Below are 20,311 nucleotides of genomic sequence, written 5' to 3' on the forward strand. Positions count from 1 at the left end.
GGTGACCACGCAGCGAGAGCCATGGGTCCCGCTGACCTGGATCTTAAACAGAGTTGGGCATCAGCACGCAGCCCTCTCCGCTCTCCTCTCGGGGGCGCTCAGCGCAGTGCTGGCCTGGGCACCGGCCTCCGCGTTTCTGTGCCCGAGACCCAACAGACAGCACGGGCGGGAGCAGACAGGGCAGAGCAGGGCACTGGGTCATGGAGAGTGGTTCCCGTGGGCGGGGCCGGGGGCACTGACTACTAATATCTGTGAATGTCCCTCCCAGAAATATTCCCCAGGAGGAAATTCACTAGAAAATATTGTGCCTTGAGGTTAAAATTGATCCAGGTTAATGGAAATCACACACATTACGCAAGAAAGATGGAATCACAAAGGACCACAAAGTTCTAAGTAAAGATCAAAAGTACATTTATTTAAAATGTGGGCAAAATTCAATATAAAAGGACAGCAGGTAAGGAGTAAAAACAATCGAAGTACAAAACACTTTGCATCTTCAAATCCATAATTTAGAGACAGCAGGTCCTATTTACAGCCCTTCGCCTGTAGCTCAGGCTCCATCAGTGCGAAACGTTTAAAAACCTGACAAAGGTTAATCGTAAGACCTTGATGGGGCTCTTAAAATCATTTAATACAAAACATAATTTATGTTCCTCAGTAAAATCACACATCTTCAAAGATGCAGCATAATGACACTGTTCTCCTGCTTTCACCGCTGGTCCCTACGGCAGCAGCTGGAAAACGACGGCTCGGGAGGAAGCAGAGGCTGGGCGCGGCCCACGGGACCCTGCGCTCTGCACCAGGCGCCACGGCAGAGGCGTCAGTGGAATTTATACGTAGGCTGCTGAGGAAAACAGCTTCCAGATAGGGCCCTGCCTCGGCTCGCTGCGTGCACCTCCCATTTCACCGCCACTCGGCCCCTCCAGGGAAGGGAGCACCCTCACCAGGCTCACCAGGCTCACCTGCCCCACAGCTCAGTCCCTCCAGGGAAGGGAGCATCCTCACCAGGCTCACCAGGCTCACCTGCCCCATAGCTCAGCCCCTCCAGGGAAGGGAGCACCCTCACCAGGCTCACCTGCCCCACAGCTCAGCCCCTCCAGGGAAGGGAGCACCCTCACCAGGCTCACCAGGCTCACCTGCCCCACAGCTCGGCCCCTCCAGGGACGGGAGCACCCTCACCAGGCTCACCTGCCCCACAGCTCGGCCCCTCCAGGGAAGGGAGCACCCACACCAGGCTCACCAGGCTCACCTGCCCCACAGCTCGGCCCCTCCAGGGAAGGGAGCACCCTCACCAGGCTCACCTGCCCCACAGCTCGGCCCCTCCAGGGACGGGAGCACCCACACCAGGCTCACCTGCCCCACAGCTCGGCCCCTCCAGGGAAGGAGGCACCCACACCAGGCTCACCTGCCCCACAGCTCGGCCCCTCCAGGGACGGGAGCACCCTCACCAGGCTCACCTGCCCACGTGCACCAGCCTGCCAGCGGCCCAGTGGGGACCCGTGAAGCTACACAGGTGACCGAGCACAGCCCACACCTGCTCCCCACGGGGCACAGTGCACCAGGCTGCGTTCAGGCCACGGGATAAAAAGGCCCGAGATGACACCACCAAACCCCCAAATCACTTTCTTTTGTTAATCCTCACCTGAGGACATTTTCTCCATTGACCTTTTTATTTTTTTAAGAGAGAGTGGAACGGAGGGAGGGAGTGGGAGAGAAAGACTGATGCGAGACACATCAGCTGGTTGCCTCCTGCACGCATCCAGACCAGGACCAGGGATCGAACTTGCATCCCAGGTACAAGTCCTTGACTGGGAGTTGAACCCAAGACCCTTTGGTGCGTGGGCTGGCGCTCTAACCACTGAGCCACTGGTCAACACCCCCCCCCCCCCCACACACACACACACACACACACACATCACTTTTCAGGCACGTCTTCCTTCTGAAAGTGAAGGCAACACAACAGGCTCACCAACATGGATGTGAGTGGAGGAGTCTGGCACCGATGCGCACACTGAAAACAAGACGCAGACTGCCAGGTCCCTGGCCTCTCGTCCCTGTCCCCTGGCTTGGGCCACGCCCTCCCGCTCGGACGGACCCCGCTGATCAGCGCGGGGCTCTGCCCACGCCTCACAAAGGATATGACTCGTAGTCCAGCGTCTGCGTGAGCACCCCCGTGAGCACGAACTCCGCGTTGTGAACATCTGAAAGCAGCAAACAGCGCAGTGAGTGGAGGGTGGGGGTGGGGGGGTGGGGGGTGGGGGTGGGGGACCCACCCAGCACCCACGGGAGCAGCACGTACCGAGGCCTCGGGCAAAGTACTCCCGGCACAGGTGCAGGTCGTTCTCGCAGGAGATGAGGACGATCTCGGACAGACTCTGAGGGAGAAAGGGAGAGTCGGAGCCTGCACAGGGCGCAGGGCCCAGGCGGCGGCTCCCGGGGGCCCACCTTGTTCTGCTTGTGTTCCAGGAGCTTCCGGAAGGACGGGGGTCTGGACAGCACCTTTCCTCCCGCACACTCCACAATCGCTTTCATCGTCGACAGGCTGGGGCAGATCCCAGGAGTGATGTAAAAATATTTGGCCTAAAAGTAGAAACACGGGCTCGATGTTTTTCCAACGCTTTGACTTTCTAGAGCAAGCCACTTTTCACAAACTCCCTCCCGATGATCCTGACGGCCGCTGCTGTCCCCGGCCGCGGGCCAGAGGGACAGGCCGTCTGGGAGCTGAAGCACGTTCAGGTCGGGTCTGACCTTTGATCACAGGAAGTAACCAGAACTCACGGCCCTAAGACACGACGTCCTTTGTGACCTAAGTGAGAATAACATTTTTCCCAATTTCTGTAACATTCTAATCAGCATCGTATTATCCACGATTGTCTGTCAATCAGGACAGGACAGAGTCCTGCCTATGATCTACAGGCCCCATGGACCCCAAACAAGCAGGAAGTGCCTGGCGGTGGAGGGTCACGCCGTAGCACCTGCTCCTCAGTGCACCACAACACACCACTCTGTTTTAAAGTACTCGTGGGAAAAATAAGCTGAGCATTTAGAAAAACCAGGCTATTTTAAGTGAGACGCAGCTTAACTCACTACGCCAATCATTTCGGATTTCCCAGCTGGCTCCTTAACAAATGTAAAAATCAGATGATCCTCATTAATTTACTTAGCCACTCTGACTCCAAAAATTCCAAACGGCTCTAAGCATCCTATTTAACAAATATTTAAGCCCGGATTACTTAGGGGCAGTCAATTAATATTTTCACAAGACTCCTCCGTTCTCCAACACATTCAATGGCAATAGAATTAACTACTGTCACAAGCAGAAAAACCAACTGAAATGTCTCGTGCCAGCTGGGCTACGCAAGAACGCCCTCTCTGAACCCAGGCACGTGATGAGGCCCGTCTCGGGCAGGTCTGCTCCTTCCGCGCGGCACCCACGCTCCAGAGAGCCGTGACAGCACCCTGGGCGCACACCCAGGAGGACCGGCCACAGGGTGCAGGCCGCCCCCCGAGGCCTCCCGTCTGCACAGACTTAGGGGCTTCCCCTTCGCGGCATGTCACCTTGAAGAGCGGAGACACGTGTGCCCTCTTCAAGGACTCCTCCAGGCTGAAGGAGAACAGCACCTCGGCCTCGGCGTCCCGCAGCAGGTAGCTCTGTTCATCTGGAAAACAGGGCCGCGCTCAGCTCAGCGCCGCCGGCTGAGCTCCGTCCACCTGCAGGCCCCACAGGCAGACAGACGCTCCCTCTCCCAGACCAGAGCTTATTTAGCCTAAGACACGTGTGGGAAAGCCACGCCCCTCACCACAGCTCCGCCCTCCACACCCTCAGATGGGAGTGTGACAGCTGCAAACTCAGCCCGTCTCTGCCCTGACGTGGCCACAGGGACCTGAGGACACTAGACTCAAGTAGTCAAATGGTATCGATTTACCAGAAACATATTTCCTTTAAGTACATGGAAGCACATAGCAATTTATAAAGGATAGTTTGTTTTTTATTAGTTCTCACCTAAGGGTGTTTTTATTTTTTTTAAGAGAGAGGAAAGGGAGAGAGAAACACTGATGTGAGAGAGAAACATTGATTGGCTGTCTCTTATACACACGGCAACCTAGGTATGTGCCCTGACCAGGAATCAAACCCACGACATTTTGGTGTATAGGAGGACGCTCCAACCAATTGAGCCACCCAGCCAGGGCCAAAGTGACTTTTTACAAAATCAGGTGCTTATACTTGTATGTAAGAATTTCTGAATTAACCAATCAGACACAACCTTATGTGAGGTGACCAGTAAGATGTTTCTCTATTATATGGCCTATATATTTATGGTGCAAGACAGGGCATTCACATCGGACACTATTGTTGTGTTGGTTGTTGTCAATTTTTATTTGACAATCTAAGGGAAAAGAGGTCAGGGGCCCCAACTAGTCGGTGTTGGCATGTTTTAAAATCTCTTGCAGCTCATGGTTAAATATCGCTATTTTAAAACAATGCTTTAAAAATGTGACAACCACTCTTAGCCAGTTTGCTTGCCTGTGGCAAGAGCCATTGAATCACGAAGAAAGGCTGCAGTTTATCAACTGCTGGAAACACAGAATCAACCCAGCAGCCAATCACAGAGGCAAGCTGGAGGAAGACAATGGCCAAGCACGGGAGGCATTAAAAAGAAGAGCTCCGATGAAGTGAACAGGAACAGAGAGGCCTGCCGGTGGCCGGTCAGAGGCCCTGGTGACGGGAGGCACACTGAGTGAAGCATCTAAAATGTCCACTTCCAGGCACAAATGAAGCTGAGCCCCTCCAAGATGGAGCGCCATCTCCAAGGAGTGAGTGTGAGATGGAGACACGGACACTGAAGTGAGGAAGGGGAGATGTTTGTTTTAATCGGGACAAAAGCTAAAGCTGGGGTGCTGGCGCTGCTCACCAATGAACTTCTGGCACTTCAGGCTTTCGTCCAGCCACTCGGGCGTCACGATGTGCCTCACCACGGACACGGCTGTCAGGAACTTGACCGTGCGCGTCACCTTGCTGGCGATCAGGTGCGTGCACTTGTGCGCAGACTCGGCAATGTCGCCCCCAAGAATGTAGAGCTTCTGAAGGCAGAGACAGAGACAGAGACGGGAGAGCAGGAGCTGCATCACGTGGCCAGAGCAACGCATCCGGGACAAGACCTACGGTACAGCTCTCAGCCAGACACACACAGCCGGCAGCTCCGCAGCCTGCAGCCTGCGGGAGAGATACCGCCCCCCGGCCTGCGGGAGAGGACGCCCCCCCACCCCCGGCCTGCGGGAGTGCAAGGTGGAGACCCTGGGCATTTCTGTGGTGGTTGCACACACACCAGGACCCAACCACATGGCCCTGCGGGCAAGAACGAGGCTCTCCTCGTGGTGAGTGCCCAGACTGCCTACCCTGAACTGCGTGGCCAGGAGGCACAGGTAAGCTACCATCTCTATTTTAAAAATGATGGCATGAAAACTGACAAGACACAAACATATAAAAAATGGTCTCAATAACTGGACCAAGGTAAAAAAAATAAAATTATACTACATTTTAACAGCATTTATAATTGCTTCTTTTCCTTAAAAAAATGACAAGCGAAATGTCTGAACACATCATGACACAGCCCCCCCCCCCCCCCCCCAACAAGCTAGGAAAGCCAGTGCCACAGCCCTGGGCTATTTCAAAAGGTTTATCTGAAATTTTTGTAAACACACGGGCCCGCACGGCCTCCAGCCAGGAACTACCCTGAGCAGATGGAGGTCCTGCGCAGGCCCGGAGGGGAGGACGTCCCTCGCACAGGGGCCGGGTGACCCTGGGCAGCGTGGCCGTACGAATGGCTGTGGTCGGTCACCTGAACCCGCCTCCCCGCAGAGAGGAGGTGAGTGTCCTTGGCAGACAGGAAGGACCCGTGCAGCCCTTGAGCAGGTGGCTCACCTTGACGTACTGCTGCACCTGCACAGGCTCGAACCCCGTGAACAGCACGGAAGGCGCCAGTTCGGGCGCTAACTTTTTAGTGGGAGGTGGTATGTCTTCAATTCTACAAAACACACAAAGCAGAAGGAAGGGTTATTGTTGGCTTTGAAAAGGTCTTTAAAGACGAGGGACTGGAGTGGCTTTAACGAGCACAACCAGCTGTGAGTGTGCTTCTCCTCAAGGAAAACCGTCAGGGGGGGGTCCTTTCCCGCCACGGGGCTCACCTGCCCAGTCGCCCGGCACGCAGGCCCCACGCTCAGGCTCAAGGCCCCCCTGCCCCCGGGCCCTCCCTCCCAACTGAAAATGGCTTCAAATTGGCCCAAAAGAGCAGGTGCGCATTCAAGCTGGTCCCATCGCTGGTCCCACCCACCTCCCCGGAGCCAGCCACTCCTGCCGGCCCCAAGCAGCACAGAGGCCCGCCCTGTACATTAAACCTCAGCCTTTTAATTGCCTTAAATTTTCCCAGTCCTAATTTTAGCTCATACTTAATAGAGACAGTCTAGGTAACAACAAATTTAAGTATTTGCGGGAAGGAGGGAGCGCTGAGGCACAGGGAAAAGAAACTGGTGACGGCAACAGACCGCCAAGCAGCTAAACCACGTCCAGGCACAGTCTGGAAGGAGAGTTTTCTAGTCACGGATGGCAACACGCTGCCTCGACGGGCCTGCACTTGCCGTGCCTGAGGGCCGCCGGGCACTGGCTGCCCAGTCACCCAGTATGCTCACCCCGCTGCCCACCCCGCCGCCACCGCCCCCGCCCCCCACCCACAAGGCACATGCCTTCCCTCCCGCCCCCCCGCCCCCCCACTCCCCAGGCGGCTGGGGTGCCACCATATCCTGGCAGTGCTGGTAAGGTGCTACTTTTGAAGAACAAGATTCAACTGGTTTTTGTTTTTTTCATAAGAAAGAAAACAACAGCCTATTCACCATTTACCTCCAGCAACAAAGGGAGAAACATCACCATCAACCTGTGAATCAGTGAGCAGACCCTCTCATGTCCTATTCGTGATGAATACGTCAGGAGCATCCCCAACTGCCACCAGTTCTGAACAGCCCTGTCAAGCCCCCAGAGGGAGGTGTGACTGTACTGGAAAGTGTGACCTGTACCTGTGACGGCCCAGAGGGAGGTGTGGGTGTACCTGTGACGGCCCAGAGGGAGGTGTGAGTGTACCTGTGACGGCCCAGAGGGAGGTGTGACCTGTACCTGTGACGGCCCAGAGGGAGGTGTGACCTGTACCTGTGACGGCCCAGAGGGAGGTGTGGGTGTCCCTGTGACGGCCCAGAGGGAGGTGTGACCTGTACCTGTGACGGCCCAGAGGGAGGTGTGGGTGTACCTGTGACGGCCCAGAGGGAGGAGTGACCTGTACCTGTGACGGCCCAGAGGGAGGTGTGAGCGTACCTGTGACGGCCCAGAGGGAGGAGTGACCTGTACCTGTGACGGCCCAGAGGGAGGTGTGGGTGTACCTGTGACGGCCCAGAGGGAGGTGTGGGTGTACCTGTGACGGCCCAGAGGGAGGTGTGGGTGTACCTGTGACGGCCCAGAGGGAAGTGTGACCTGTACCTGTGACGGCCCAGAGGGAGGTGTGGGTGTACCTGTGACGGCCCAGAGGGAGGTGTGGGTGTACCTGTGACGGCCCAGAGGGAGGTGTGACCTGTACCTGTGACGGCCCAGAGGGAGGAGTGACCTGTACCTGTGACGGCCCAGAGGGAGGTGTGGGTGTACCTGTGACGGCCCAGAGGGAGGTGTGGGTGTACCTGTGACGGCCCAGAGGGAGGTGTGGGCGTACCTGTGACGGCCCAGAGGGAGGTGTGAGCGTACCTGTGACGGCCCAGAGGGAGGTGTGAGTGTACCTGTGACGGCCCAGAGGGAGGTGTGACCTGTACCTGTGACGGCCCAGAGGGAGGTGTGGGTGTACCTGTGACGGCCCAGAGGGAGGTGTGACCTGTACCTGTGACGGCCCAGAGGGAAGTGTGACCTGTACCTGTGACGGCCCAGAGGGAGGTGTGACCTGTACCTGTGACGGCCCAGAGGGAGGTGTGGGTGTACCTGTGACGGCCCAGAGGGAGGTGTGACCTGTACCTGTGACGGCCCAGAGGGAGGTGTGACCTGTACCTGTGACGGCCCAGAGGGAGGTGTGACTGTACTGGAAGGTGTGAGTGTACCTGTGACGGTCCAGAGGGAGGTGTGGGTATACCTGTGACGGCCCAGAGGGAGGTGTGAGCATACCTGGCTCTCTTGGAAGAAGGCTGGACGTTCGTTACTTCGTTCTGCTTCGGTTTGGGGGGTGGTCTTACAACCTGGAATTAAAATATGATTTCCTTTGATCAACTTCCCAAAGCTCTGGGTCCATCAGGCACAGCCCCCCTCCACCCGCCCCGCCCCCCTCAGTCTCTGCAGGGCACGCCCCCACCTCCCACAGGAGGCCTGGAGTGCAGCGCAGATGGCTTGCCCTGGGCCAACAGCATCAGGAGACACCAAGAACCTAAACCCTGTCACCTGCTATTGCTTCTCAGAACTCTCCTGTTTTCATTTTAAGTATTTCATCTTGCATCCCATTGGGGACTTGGAAAACATACTCAATGCAATTACACATCATTTTTTAAAAACCTGGTATCCCAGCATCAGAAACCCCCTCTGAGGGCTCACCGCGATTGCAGGACAATCACAAGAGCGGCATTCCTGATGGGCCAGCGTGCCGGAACCGCCAGGCCCTGGTCTGGCAAGCAGCGCTGACACGGGGAAGGAGGCCCTGGTGGCAGCCCAGTGTCCCATACATGGCCTCTGAATGCGGCCACTGTCCCATCACCCCTTCTTGTCTTAAATGCAGGGCTTCTTTTAAAAAGACACTCTGAACATCACCTCACTAACCACAGCCGCACTTGCCCACATGGTGCCGACCTCTGCCCTCGACCTTGCTGATCACCCTCGGTACCGCACGCTGCACTTCCCCCAGTTGAAGGGTCTGAACCACCGAATACACGCAGAGCTCCTAGAAAGGCCTGGAGCCTCCTAGCCGTTCCAGATGCGGAACCTGCAGGAAGGCTCGACTCCTTAGAAGACAACGACCCTCAACTCTCTACTCCCCAAGGTCAAATTTAATCTCCAAACTCCACTTGCTGGTAGCAAGGACAGATACAGACCAGGGACCCACCACGGCACAGTGGCCTCCGCGGCGCTCAGCCTTAACACCGATGAAGCCGCGAAGGACCCGGGCCCGACGCCATCTCAGAGCCTATGCCGAGAGGTTTGGGTGGGGCCTGCGGGGACCATGTTCGTCGTAAAAGCCTCTATAACCTTTCTTTCATCCGCCTGAACGCCGAGAATGTCTGCTTTTGCTGCACGTCAGAGCTGGTCGGTGTTATGAAAGTCACGTGACTAGCAGGTGGTCACAGCAGGAGGGAGCAGCCAGCAGCCCCCAGGCTCCCTCAGATCACGCCGTAGCACCGACACCCGCAAGCAGGCCCCGGCGGCACCACGCGTCCTGCCAAGAGCACTGTCTTCCTTCTGTTAGCGGGTGACGTGGCACAAACGCTCACCTCTGCACGGACAGTCACGGCAGGAATCAGACAGGACACGACGTCCGTGAGGAAGACACGGTGGATGCACATGCTAACATGTCTGTAAGCCTCAACCTTCCCATCACACTTCTACAGAGAACAGCAAGACTGCCCCCCCTCAGGCATGAGCAGTGACCCCCCTCCGCCCCCACAGAGAAGCGGCAGTGGAGGGATTACAATGGCCACGTGGGAAACAGTCTGCGGACCCCAATGCCTGCCCGGCACGGCCTTCCCAGCGAGGACAGGGCCCACGCGGACAGGGCTGCCCACCCGGAAGCAGCGCATCAGAGACCTCAACCCCCGGACGACCGCCTGGACACGAGAACACCGACCGCCCTGCAGCCATGAGGCTGGCCCTGAGGTTCTTGCTGCCGCCCCGCCCCCACGTGTGTCTCCTCCCGTCCCTGGTGCCACCAAGGAGCTCGCTGCAGCACAGGGTGACCGACAGTGCCACCGTCAGTGAGGAAGCAGAGCCAGGGACACTACACGTTCCTGACAGGCGAGAAGACAGCCTTCACTGGTTGTCAGACAAGTGCCGAGAGTGTAACCTGCAAAGGCAAAACCCTCCTGCACCTCATGACGCGCAGCAGCCGGGGAGGCCCCACGTGACCTACCGTCAACAGCTCGGGCGACACCTTCAGCGGGACTCTCCACGCATCTAGAGAAGAAACACGTTCTTTTACCACCAGACGCCGGTCAAACAGCAGAGCCTCTGGAAGAGGGTTTCTGGGGTGGCGATCCCAGACCCCCAGGGGCACAGCAGACAAGGAGGACGAGTGGAAGGACTGGGAGTCAGAAAGGCTTTCCTGCGGGGACGAGGGGCGGGTGCTCCAGGACAGCGCTTGCTGTCCAGCCCGCTGTGCGTGTCCAGCACGAGGCCATGAGGCCTCGGCCCAGCTGTCAGAGCGGCACCCCACCCCACTCTGGGACCAGGCTGGCCTCTAACAGACCGCCGGCGCCCAGGGGTTCCCGCACGGCGCTGCGCGGGCACCGGCAGGAAGGGCCGCAGTCCTCACAGCGGAAGTCACGGGAGGCGGACGAGGGCTGGAGAGCTGTGCCCTGTGAAGGTGCTGAACACGGCACGCCACGGCCTCTTCGCGAGCCAGCGCCCGGAGCAGAGTGCCCGTTCCTCTGAGTGAGTTCAGTTCGGCGATGCAGTAATACTGGGGCGTGACCCCTGCGATGGGTCCCCACCAGGGGCTGAGGAGCAGCAAGCGTGCACCCCGACCTGATGCAACCAAGTCAGCCCAAGGCGACGACACAGCAGATGTGGGCTCAACACGTGACACAGGGCACGTGTCAGGGCTGGAGTCTCTCAGGACCTCGCTACCCGCCTGAGACAGGCCAGCCAGGCTCCCGCGTCTCTTCCCATCTCGAAGGGCCTCTGGGAGAAGGTGGAAGCGCGGAGGAGACAGGAGCAGGACTGACCGGACGGAGGAGGGTGCACACAGGCCACTCTACCTCCGCGGAGCCACTCACCCAGCAGGTTGACCACGAGGTGCGGGCTGGGGGCGAAGGGGTCGGGCAGATTGAACGCCGTGTAGCGGCTGCACTGGACCTGCCGCAGAGCCTCGAAGTTCCCCAGCAGAATGTCCCCGAGCCACTGCGCGTTCACGCAGGGGATCCTCCACTCTTTGGCTTTTTCATACTTTAAACCAGTTGGCCTATTTTGGTGGAGAGAACACAGTGATTAAATGTTAAAGCTGTCTACTGTTCAAATGACTATTTTCAACGAAAGGCGGTAAAAACACCTCATTTGTCAGGAAGGGCAGGGACATCTCAGCAAAGTTGAGGGAGCCCTGCTGGCCAACAGGTGTCACGTCCCTTAGCGTGCCCTGGGCCACGGGACATCACCCACTGTCCCACATCTCCGTGTGCTGTGACCAACTAAGTAGCTCGCAGCTCCCTGACCCGCCCACTCTCCTCAGGCGCTCCCCTGCACCTGCACACACGATCCTGAGTGTCCCTGTCACTCTTCCGCCACACTCTGACCTCCACACCCACGTTCCCCAAAACTGGCATCACCGAGGAGCACAGAGCTGCGCAGACAGCCCGCGCCCCGTGCATCCAAGGTGCCTGGGGCTCCCCGGCGCGCTTACTCTTTACAGATGAGGACCGTGTTGCTGCGGCACAGGTAGCCCGTGTATTTGGCCCCTGCCAGGTAGGCCATTAACTTCAGGTCATCTCTGTCACCGTCAACAAATCCAGTCACAGAAATAATCTAAGGGAAAAAGCAAACACAGTAAAATACGATTTAACACAAGAACTCTTTTTCTACATTTCAGTTGTTTTATGTGGACATAAGTGTTTGCACTCTTTCTTTGGAATTATGGGAGATACCGGGCATGTGACTATTAGTTCTTTACACCCCTTACTGACCCGTTCTGATGATTTGGGTGGAGAACATACAACTTTTGATAAAGTCCTGCCCCACAGTGGTCACTTCTTGTGCAAGACATGGGGTTTATTTCGGAATTGTAATCAGTGCAAAGATTCTGCAGAATCAGGCAAACATCCCCTACGTGAGGGAGACGCTGACTGGGCCCGAGCCTGACCCCAAGGCTCACAGACAGACGTTGCCTTACGTGCTGGGAGCAGGGCCTGCCCCCGGGGGGGAAGGCCACGGGGAAGTGCAGGGCGCGGCGTGGGGGCAGCATCTTCTTCCTCTTGAGCACGGTGTTGAGCCAGTGCGCCGTGACGCACCGCTTCCGCTCCCTGAGGGCCTGCGACGGGAACAGGGGGTCAGTGGGCTGTCACTGCTGGGCTACACTAACTGAGGTGGCAAAGCTACAGCCCCCACTGGAAAGAACAGAATTCCATGATGTTTAACTCTCAGTTCACTAAAAGAACTAGTTTTAATGCCACTCGAAAGGATGGCAACAAACCTGAGCACCTGCCGTGGGGGTGAAAGCTACAAATCTTATCACACCTAGGGGCTAACTTCATAGAATGAGGAACATTTATGATCATGAAAATTAAATTCCCCACAAGAACACAGAGGGCCCCACGTACAACTTAAGAAAAATGGGACTGCCGTCTAACAAGACCCCAGGCAAAGTCCCCACGCATTTCTACATGGCGGTGGGGGGGGGGGGGACGGACGTGATCAGGACATGGCTCTACTCTTCAGAACGGCCTCCTGGGGGTCATTGTCACGGACGCAGTACCGTGGGTCTGGTACAAACAAGGGCCTCTTTCAGAAAAGAGAGGGAAGTTCTGGGAGGCGTGTACAGCCAGGCCCTGGGGACAGTCCCTCAGGAGGAGGGCGTCCTGGTGCCGCCCACTACGTGCTCACAGCACCCTTACCACCCTGAGCCTCCTCTCTCTCTCCTAGCGCCAGGGCATGCAAGTTACCTCCCACAAAGGGCATGAGCGTTACCCTCAGAGGTAGAGAAGTCCTCCCCGGGCCCGGGGGGCTGCGGGCTCACCTGCGCGAACATCCCGCTGACCTGGCTCTCACAGAGCAGGTGTGTGCAGCGGCTGGAGAGCGTGGGGTCCACTGCGCCGCCGTGCGCCTGGATGATCTGCACGAGACCAGGCAGTTAGCGTCACACGCAGAACAGGGAGAGTTGTAATTCAAACCACACAGCTCTTCAAAGAACCACCATGTGTTTATAGTTTATTCCCCCAAAGTATAAAGGTCCGTGTCAATTACATTCATGGACCTTTCCACTGAGCCCGATGACACAAAAACGGACTCCACGCTCAGTTCATCTGACTTTCCAGAGGAAGGAGAAGAGGGAATGTCTCTTGCTCTGATGCTCCCGACAGACATTCTGACAAGCTCATTCTGTCGTGGGACTGCCCTGTGCACGGTAGGGGTTAGTGGCACCCCGACCTCTACCCATGGGGTACCAACAGTATTCCCCCAGTTGTGACAGCTAAAAATGTCTACAGAGCCCTGGTCAGCATTGTTCAATGGTTAGAACACGGGCCCTCGGACCAAAGGATCACAGGTTCAATTCCCGGTCAAGGGCATGTACCTGGGTTGCAGGTTTGATTCCTGGTTGGGGCATGTGTGGGAGGCAACCAATCAATGTGTCTCTCTCATATCAATGTTTCTCTCCCCACCCTCCCTTCCACTCTCTCTAAAAATCAATTTAAAAAATCCTCAGGTGAGGATTAACAAAACAAAAAATGTTTGTAGATGCTGCCAAGTATCCCCTGGGGTGCGGAGTCACCCGTTAAGAACCATTATTCTAAAGAGGGAGTAGGGACGGAATCAGAAAGAAGTTAGTGAATACCAAAACCTATTTCGTTATTTATTTAATACTTTTAAATTGCTTTTTTGATAGAGAGAAAGGGAAAGGGAGAGATAAAAACATTGCTGAGAGGGGCACATCAATCAGCTGCCTCCTGCACGCCCGCTCCCGGGGATCAAGCCTGCAACCCGGGCATGTGCCCTGACCGGGAATCAAAGCCAGGACCTCTTGGTCCATGGGACGAAGCTCAATCACTGAGCCACACCAGCCAGGCACCAAAATTTATTTTTAAAAACAGATTCAGCTTTTGGGACGAGGAAACTGCTCTGTACCCTGGCTGTGGTGGTTACGTGGTCCTCAGCTTTTGTCAAAACTCAAAGAGCTGCTGCACGCTAAGAGGGCTGCCCCACAGAACACTCTGCTTCACTTCCTATTTCGGAAATTTAGCTATTTTATATCAATTCACGCAGTTTAATAAGGCACATGACAGAAAGCCTGTTTCCCCTGCACAGCACCACGTCACACTGATAATGAATGACCAATGTGCTCTAATAGGGTTTGTGCTGTCTTCCTGTGTCAGACGTCACCTGCCGATCGACCACCTTCTGCCCCCATCTCCTCACCCCCCTACCCCCGAGCCTCCAGTCCAGAACCTAGAGTCACTCTGTGGTGCTGGGTTCCCTCCTGCAGCAGCTGTCGCCGCCCTGCCCTCCCACTTGCCTATCTTAGTTCCTCTTTCATGCCCAAATCCTCAAACAAAGGTAAGGGGATGGCTTTAAATATGTCCCCACACGCTCTTTCCAACCTGGACCTGGTTCCCGCAACCAGCGTGGAACTGACCCATGGGACTCATGATGAAGCTAGGACACCTGGCTCCGCCTGCCGTCCAGGTGACAGCCAGGAGCAGCGCGGCGACCTGAGGCCGCGTCATCTCCTCGCACCGTTCTCACTGGTGCTGTGCTCCCGGATCGCCGTCCTGTCCCGCGTCCTCGTCCAGCTCGTCTACCTGGGACCCCTTCCCGCCCGGTCAGGCCCCATTCCCGGCTGCCCGTCTTCCTAAAACAAGCACGTGGGAGGTATGCTGTTTGACTGTGAGGTCTGAGTACACCTTATCCCACCGCCCCCTTCGACTGGCCGGCTCTGCACTGCTCCGGACTGGAAACCGACCTGGCGGCGCCCTCCGACTCCCCCGACTCCGTCTGTCCAAAGCACTCTCTGCTTCTCACCTCCCCGCTGCTCCACAGCTCTCTCCTCTCCTTCGTCTGGAGACACACTCTCCAGTCGTGAGCTATATTTTTTAACTGTGTTCTTGCCCTCACCTCCTTTTCCCAAACTGCTCTGATCTCACAGTGGACTCTTGGACAATCTTGGACCCTTAAAACTCATGTCATGGCACGTGGACAGGGAGGATGTGCCCTGGCCTTTGCAGCCGCCTCCCTGCTCACCCCCACCTTTCCTGCCGGTGCTGCTGCCCCGCCCCGCCCGTGCCCCTCCCTGCACCTCCTCTCGGTCTGTAAATGTGGCTGTCTCTCCAACTGCTTTAGTTTCCTCGCTCTGTTTGTTCATCAGCACCTCGCAGGTCCTGCCACATGCCTGGGGCACCACAGGGCCTAAGCACCACCATGCTTACGGGGAGCAAATGCAACAGGTTTCTGGAGCCACTTCAACTCATCTTTCAAAAACTTTTCAGCGCAGTTCTGATTTGTGGCACTGCAAAACACGGTACTTTCCTTTAAAGGCCACCGTGCAACCCAATAAATGGGCTGCAGCCACAGCTTAGGAAGGCACATGACAGAAAACCGTTTCCCACGCACAGCACCACGTCACACTGACAATGACCAATGCGCTCCAACACGGGCAACACGGAAATGGGCTGCAGCCCACAGCGCAGCGCCCGCCGCGCCCGGAGCCAGGATTTTCTAGCGCCTCTGCAGATGGAAGTGATCAAGGCCGAGAGGCTGACAGGCCCTATCCCATGTCACCAAAACCTGATCTTCGTCCCACACCCCCAGTTACAGAGGAAGTCTGCCCCTCAGGATCCCAAAGGTGAAAAGACCCTAGGAGTGAGAAGGCCAGCACTCCCCTTACAGCTAAGCAAGCTGAAGCCCAGAAAGTGACCTGCCCGAGGCGAGAATGCGAATGACAAAGCCCAAAACACACTGGGAGCACAGCAGGAGCGCTCAGTGAGGGCGGCCAGAGGAAGGACGCTGGGGAGGGAGCACCTTCTGGTGCAAAGCTCGCTTCTCCCAGGCACAGCCTCACCCTTTTCCAGGTGGCCAGCAGCTGTTTATCGGACATCTGCTCTGGGTAATCCGCAATGGCAAACACACACCCCAGCAAGAAGCCTTCTTCTGGAACTAGAATAGAATTGTACGGGAAAAACACAATTAAAGCCCAGGAACACGTGTGCACAGAAACGTAAGAAGCCCGTCTTGCTGAGTTCAACTTGAAATTATGAAGTGCGTCACGATGACCTGGACAGTTTACCCGGGGAGCTGAATACTCTGAGGCAGTCCCAGTGGCAGCCTGGCACTCTAAGGACACCAACGTTCACGTGCGTGTCTGACGTCCCGACTACAGAGACAGCGTGCCTGCTCCACCACCAGCTCTATCTTTTGTCAGGGCCGATGCACGGCCCCATTGTGTAAGAATTACTTTGATGTGAATCCTTACCCACCCTCAAGCACTCTCCAAGCATTTATGCAAATGTAAGACGGTCAGGAGAAAGAAAGAAACACATCGACATTACTAACTCTCCACTGCTGGGTCGTGTCCGAAGAGCGGCTGCTGAGGCTGCTGCTGAGGCAGGTGAGGCTGCTGAGGCAGGTGAGGCTGCTGAGGCAGGTGAGGCTGCTGCTGAGGCAGGTGAGGCTGCTGCTGAGGCAGGTGAGGCTGCTGGGGCAGGTGAGGCTGCTGGGGCAGGTGTGGCTGCTGAGGCTGCAGGGGCGGAGCCTGGTGCTGCGAAGCCTGGTGCTGCAGCATCTGTGGCGTCTGACTCAGGTGCTGTGCTGCATGCGTCTGCATCTGCTGCTGGTGGTGCAGGCGCTGCAGCTGCTGCTGCTGTAACTGTGCCAGCTGTTGTTGCTGCAGCTGGTGCAGCTGGTGCTGCAGAGCATGCTGCTGCTGCAGGGGCTGGAGCTGCTGCGGACGGTGAGGCTGCGGCTGTGGGAACGGGTGTGGAGGGACTGGCTGGGGCTGCGGGAACGAGTGTGGCGGCTGCTGTGGAATCTGCGGCGGCTGCTGGAGCTGCATGATCTGCTGGGGTGGCAGGTGCAGGATGGGGTGCTGCGGTGGCTGCTGGGACAGCTGTGGCTCCGGAGGCACTTTCACTTGGCTGAAGAGCACTGCATTGGTGTTCGCGTGGCCCTGTTGGCTGTGATTCACCTGCTGCTCAATGTGTTTTGTAGGTGCTGAAAGGGACTGTAAGATCTAGAAAACAAGAATGAGGCAGTCACCCACCGTTCCTGAAACGTATTAACATCAACTAAGAATGACAGTGTATTTATTTACATGGCCCTTTAATATTCACCTAACTGGCAACAAGCTGCAAACCAGTGGAAGTCTCAGGAACACAGCCTTTTCCTTTGTATTTATTTAAAAACATCACCAACTTCAATAAAGCAAGGACCGTATTTTTCCGTGTATAAGACACCCCCATGTATAAGATGCCCCCCTCCCTTTCCAACCCAAAATTAAGAAATCAATATTTTAAACATTTTGCTGGTTTTCCTCTTAAGGTCTTCCTTTTTGGCATTTAAGGAGTTGTTCTTCCTGTTTTCTCCACTGTCTGATCATACACTCAGTGGGAGGAGGTCCAAATTGTCTCTCTGCAGCTCTAGTTCCATGCTCTTTTGCACAGCTGATTACATTCAGTTTGAATTTTGCAGAGTAAGACAATCGCTTCCCGGTATTTATCCTTTTATTTTTTGACATCTGTATGGGCCCGGAACACTGGTCCCTGTTGCACTCTCCACCTCCAATTACAGCATCTGCTGACGGCAGTACAATAAGGCTTGTGATTGGAGGAAGCCTGCTTGACAAGGTATGGGCAGCTGCGCACCCTCATGGCTCCCTCCTCGGCTGACTTCCATGTATAAGACGCCCCTTGATTTTCGGTCTAACGATTTCAGGAAAAAAGTGTCTTATACACAGAAAAATACGGTAAGTGAAGTCACCAAGAGCTAAAACCCAAGCAAGTAAATGAATAAGCTACAGAACTGAAGCTGACAAATCTAAGCCTCACCTGGCTGATGTGCTTACAGAGCCCAGCCTGGGGGCAGCAAACACCAGGCAGAGGGGAAGTGGCGCTCTGCCCTGCTTCCTTCTCGGGCCGCTGGCCAGGCTGTCCCAGACCTTCCCTACCTGAGCAAGGCTCAGGCACCCCAGCCAGACTCAGCTCCCTCACACCTCCTTCCCACAGCTACCGACAAAGAAGGGGTCCTGTGAGGAGTCAGACGTGACGACCACCTCCCCCGTGAGAGCACCGCATGAGCCTCCCCAGACCGCAGCCCCCATCAGGATGCCAGCCCCTCACGTGCGGTCACTGCTCTGAGGGACAGAAAAACACCGGCAGCTTGTTTAATCGCCAGCCTTCCCCAACGCCCTGGAGCTCTGAGATGGCCGAATGCTCTGACCAGAGGGAACCCCCAGGCCGGGCCACCCCCACCACTCAGGTTCACGCTGCCTAGTACTGACAGGAGCCAGCTGAGGGCTCTGGATACGGCGGGGGGGGGGGGGGGGGGGACGCGGGTAGGAGCGGCCCCCAGCCAGTGGCGGGCAAGTGACTGGTGTCCTCCCAGTGCTGAACAGAACGCAAGGAACACATCACGCATGGACTGTCCCAATGTGCTCAGCTCCTTGTGGTTGATGGGAACCAGGAACCAGAGCGCCGCGGAAATGACAACCATGTTTCAGCATGTAACTCCCACTTCAACGGCTCCAAACGTCAAGTTCTGTAACTTGCAAGGGTGACAGCTCTGGATTTAGTGATGAAATGATTACGTTTAAACCAGAAATAAGTCCAACTCCAGAGCTGGGGACCTGTGTTTGGAAATCACCTCACAGATAAGACCCCCCCAGAAGGAGATTCTCTTGGTGCTTCAAACATGTCCCTGCTTGCCCGGCCGGTGGTGCTCAGTGGTTGAATGTCGACCTATGAACCAGGAGGTCAAGGTTCAATTCCCGGTCAGGGCACATGCCCGGAATGGGGGGCTCCATCCCCAGTAAAGGGCATGCAGAAGGCAGCGGATCCATGACTCACTTTCATCATTGATGTTTCTCTCTCTCCCTCATCCTTTCTCCCTGAAATCAATTTAAAAATATTTAAAAAAAATAATTTCTGCTGAGCTCTCAACAGGAAACAGTGAAACAGGCGTAGAAGCAGGACCGCCACCTCCTCCGTGCGCACAGGTGTCACCGGCACTCAGCAGTGACGGGCAGGAACCTGAGCTCCGCCCACGGCCAGAACCGCAGCGCCACAGCGAGGCATGCAGCGTGGAGGGACACCTGCTGCGTCTCTGCGGGCCGGCAGGGAGTGTCCCCCACCACTGGTCAGGGCAGTGGCCACATCCTGGGAGTTTGTCGTTCCACAGCCTTTGGTACCTTTGAGGTTTTTTATTTGGTACACTAGAGGCCCAGTGCATGATTGAATCATGCACGTGTAGGGTCCCCTACACACTTTCACTTTCGATCACGGGGGAGCTGGGTGCCTGTCCGCTAGTGCACCAGGCCTTTCAGAAGCCTCCAGTGCTGCGGAGGCTTCTGAAAGGCCTGGTGCCTGAGTGGACAAGCACCCAGCTCCCACGCTTTTGATGGTCCGCGGTGGGACGTGAGCTCACTGCCCCAGAGGCCCCTTCTGTGCCGCAGCACAGCCATGGCGCAGACGCTGAGCTCGAGAGCCGCCGCTGGCGATGCAAGCTCAGTGTCCCGCCGGCCCAATCGGCCACCCCGGCCACCCCAAGTCCCGCCCCCCCCGTGCCTCCTGGCCCAATCGCAGGCATAGCGAAGGTACAGTCAATTTGCATATTTGTCTATTATTAGGTAGGATGTGTTTTCGCCCTCAGAAATAACACCCATGTTGGGTAACTAATGGTTAACAAGGAAATAAACACTGTCTGGCACAACGGGAAGGACTGAAACAGCGGGTTGCCACCTGCCACCTGCACCCCAACCCCAGACCTAAGTGGGCCTTCACGAATGGAGCTTGTTAGGATGGCCAGCTGGGATGCCAGAGCCAGAGGCTGGTCCCCTCTCCGCTCGGACTTCCCAGAGCAGCCAGGACGGGCGGGGGTGGACCCATGAAGAGGGCCACCATCTGAGGGGCCGAGGAGGCTGGAGGCGAGAGCGAGCTCGGAGGGGGTGTGGAGGCGTTGGAGCGGGCACGGGTGGGCCAGTGGTGGCAGACGCTGCTGAGAACACCCTGTACTCACAGGTTCCATCCCCTACCCGACTCGGGCAGACATGCCAGTCCCGAGGAACCGAGGGAAGAAGACTTTTCACTGCTTGATATCATAACCTGCCTCGCTGCCAACAATTTTAATAATGTCAAGAACTTTCCATACGTAACTGCCAGTCTTTATTAAATCACTTAA

General features: G+C 56.4%; 1 protein-coding gene across 5 annotated transcripts in view; it reads right to left on the reverse strand.

Annotated features, from left to right (window-relative positions):
* Positions 1-400: 400 nt before the first annotated feature.
* The window catches only part of PAXIP1 (PAX interacting protein 1), a 36,975-nt gene continuing 17,064 nt past the window's right edge, over positions 401-20,311 (reverse strand). For all 5 annotated transcript variants that reach the window (XM_079785654.1, XM_079785652.1, XM_079785653.1 and 2 more), the window contains 15 exons: positions 16,475-17,150; positions 15,984-16,078; positions 12,948-13,043; positions 12,105-12,242; positions 11,619-11,740; positions 10,999-11,183; positions 10,134-10,177; positions 8,189-8,259; positions 5,924-6,026; positions 4,914-5,082; positions 3,559-3,659; positions 2,446-2,580; positions 2,300-2,375; positions 2,141-2,201; positions 401-836 (listed from right to left, as the gene is read on the reverse strand). In XM_079785654.1, the coding sequence (XP_079641780.1) occupies positions 821-836; positions 2,141-2,201; positions 2,300-2,375; positions 2,446-2,580; positions 3,559-3,659; positions 4,914-5,082; positions 5,924-6,026; positions 8,189-8,259; positions 10,134-10,177; positions 10,999-11,183; positions 11,619-11,740; positions 12,105-12,242; positions 12,948-13,043; positions 15,984-16,078; positions 16,475-17,150 (2,088 nt within the window). In that variant the 3' untranslated portion in view covers positions 401-820. The remainder of the gene's footprint in view (positions 837-2,140; positions 2,202-2,299; positions 2,376-2,445; positions 2,581-3,558; positions 3,660-4,913; positions 5,083-5,923; positions 6,027-8,188; positions 8,260-10,133; positions 10,178-10,998; positions 11,184-11,618; positions 11,741-12,104; positions 12,243-12,947; positions 13,044-15,983; positions 16,079-16,474; positions 17,151-20,311) is intronic.

This window comes from Cnephaeus nilssonii (genome assembly GCF_951640355.1).
Source record: "Cnephaeus nilssonii genome assembly, chromosome: 12".
Classification (NCBI taxonomy): domain Eukaryota; kingdom Metazoa; phylum Chordata; class Mammalia; order Chiroptera; family Vespertilionidae; genus Cnephaeus; species Cnephaeus nilssonii.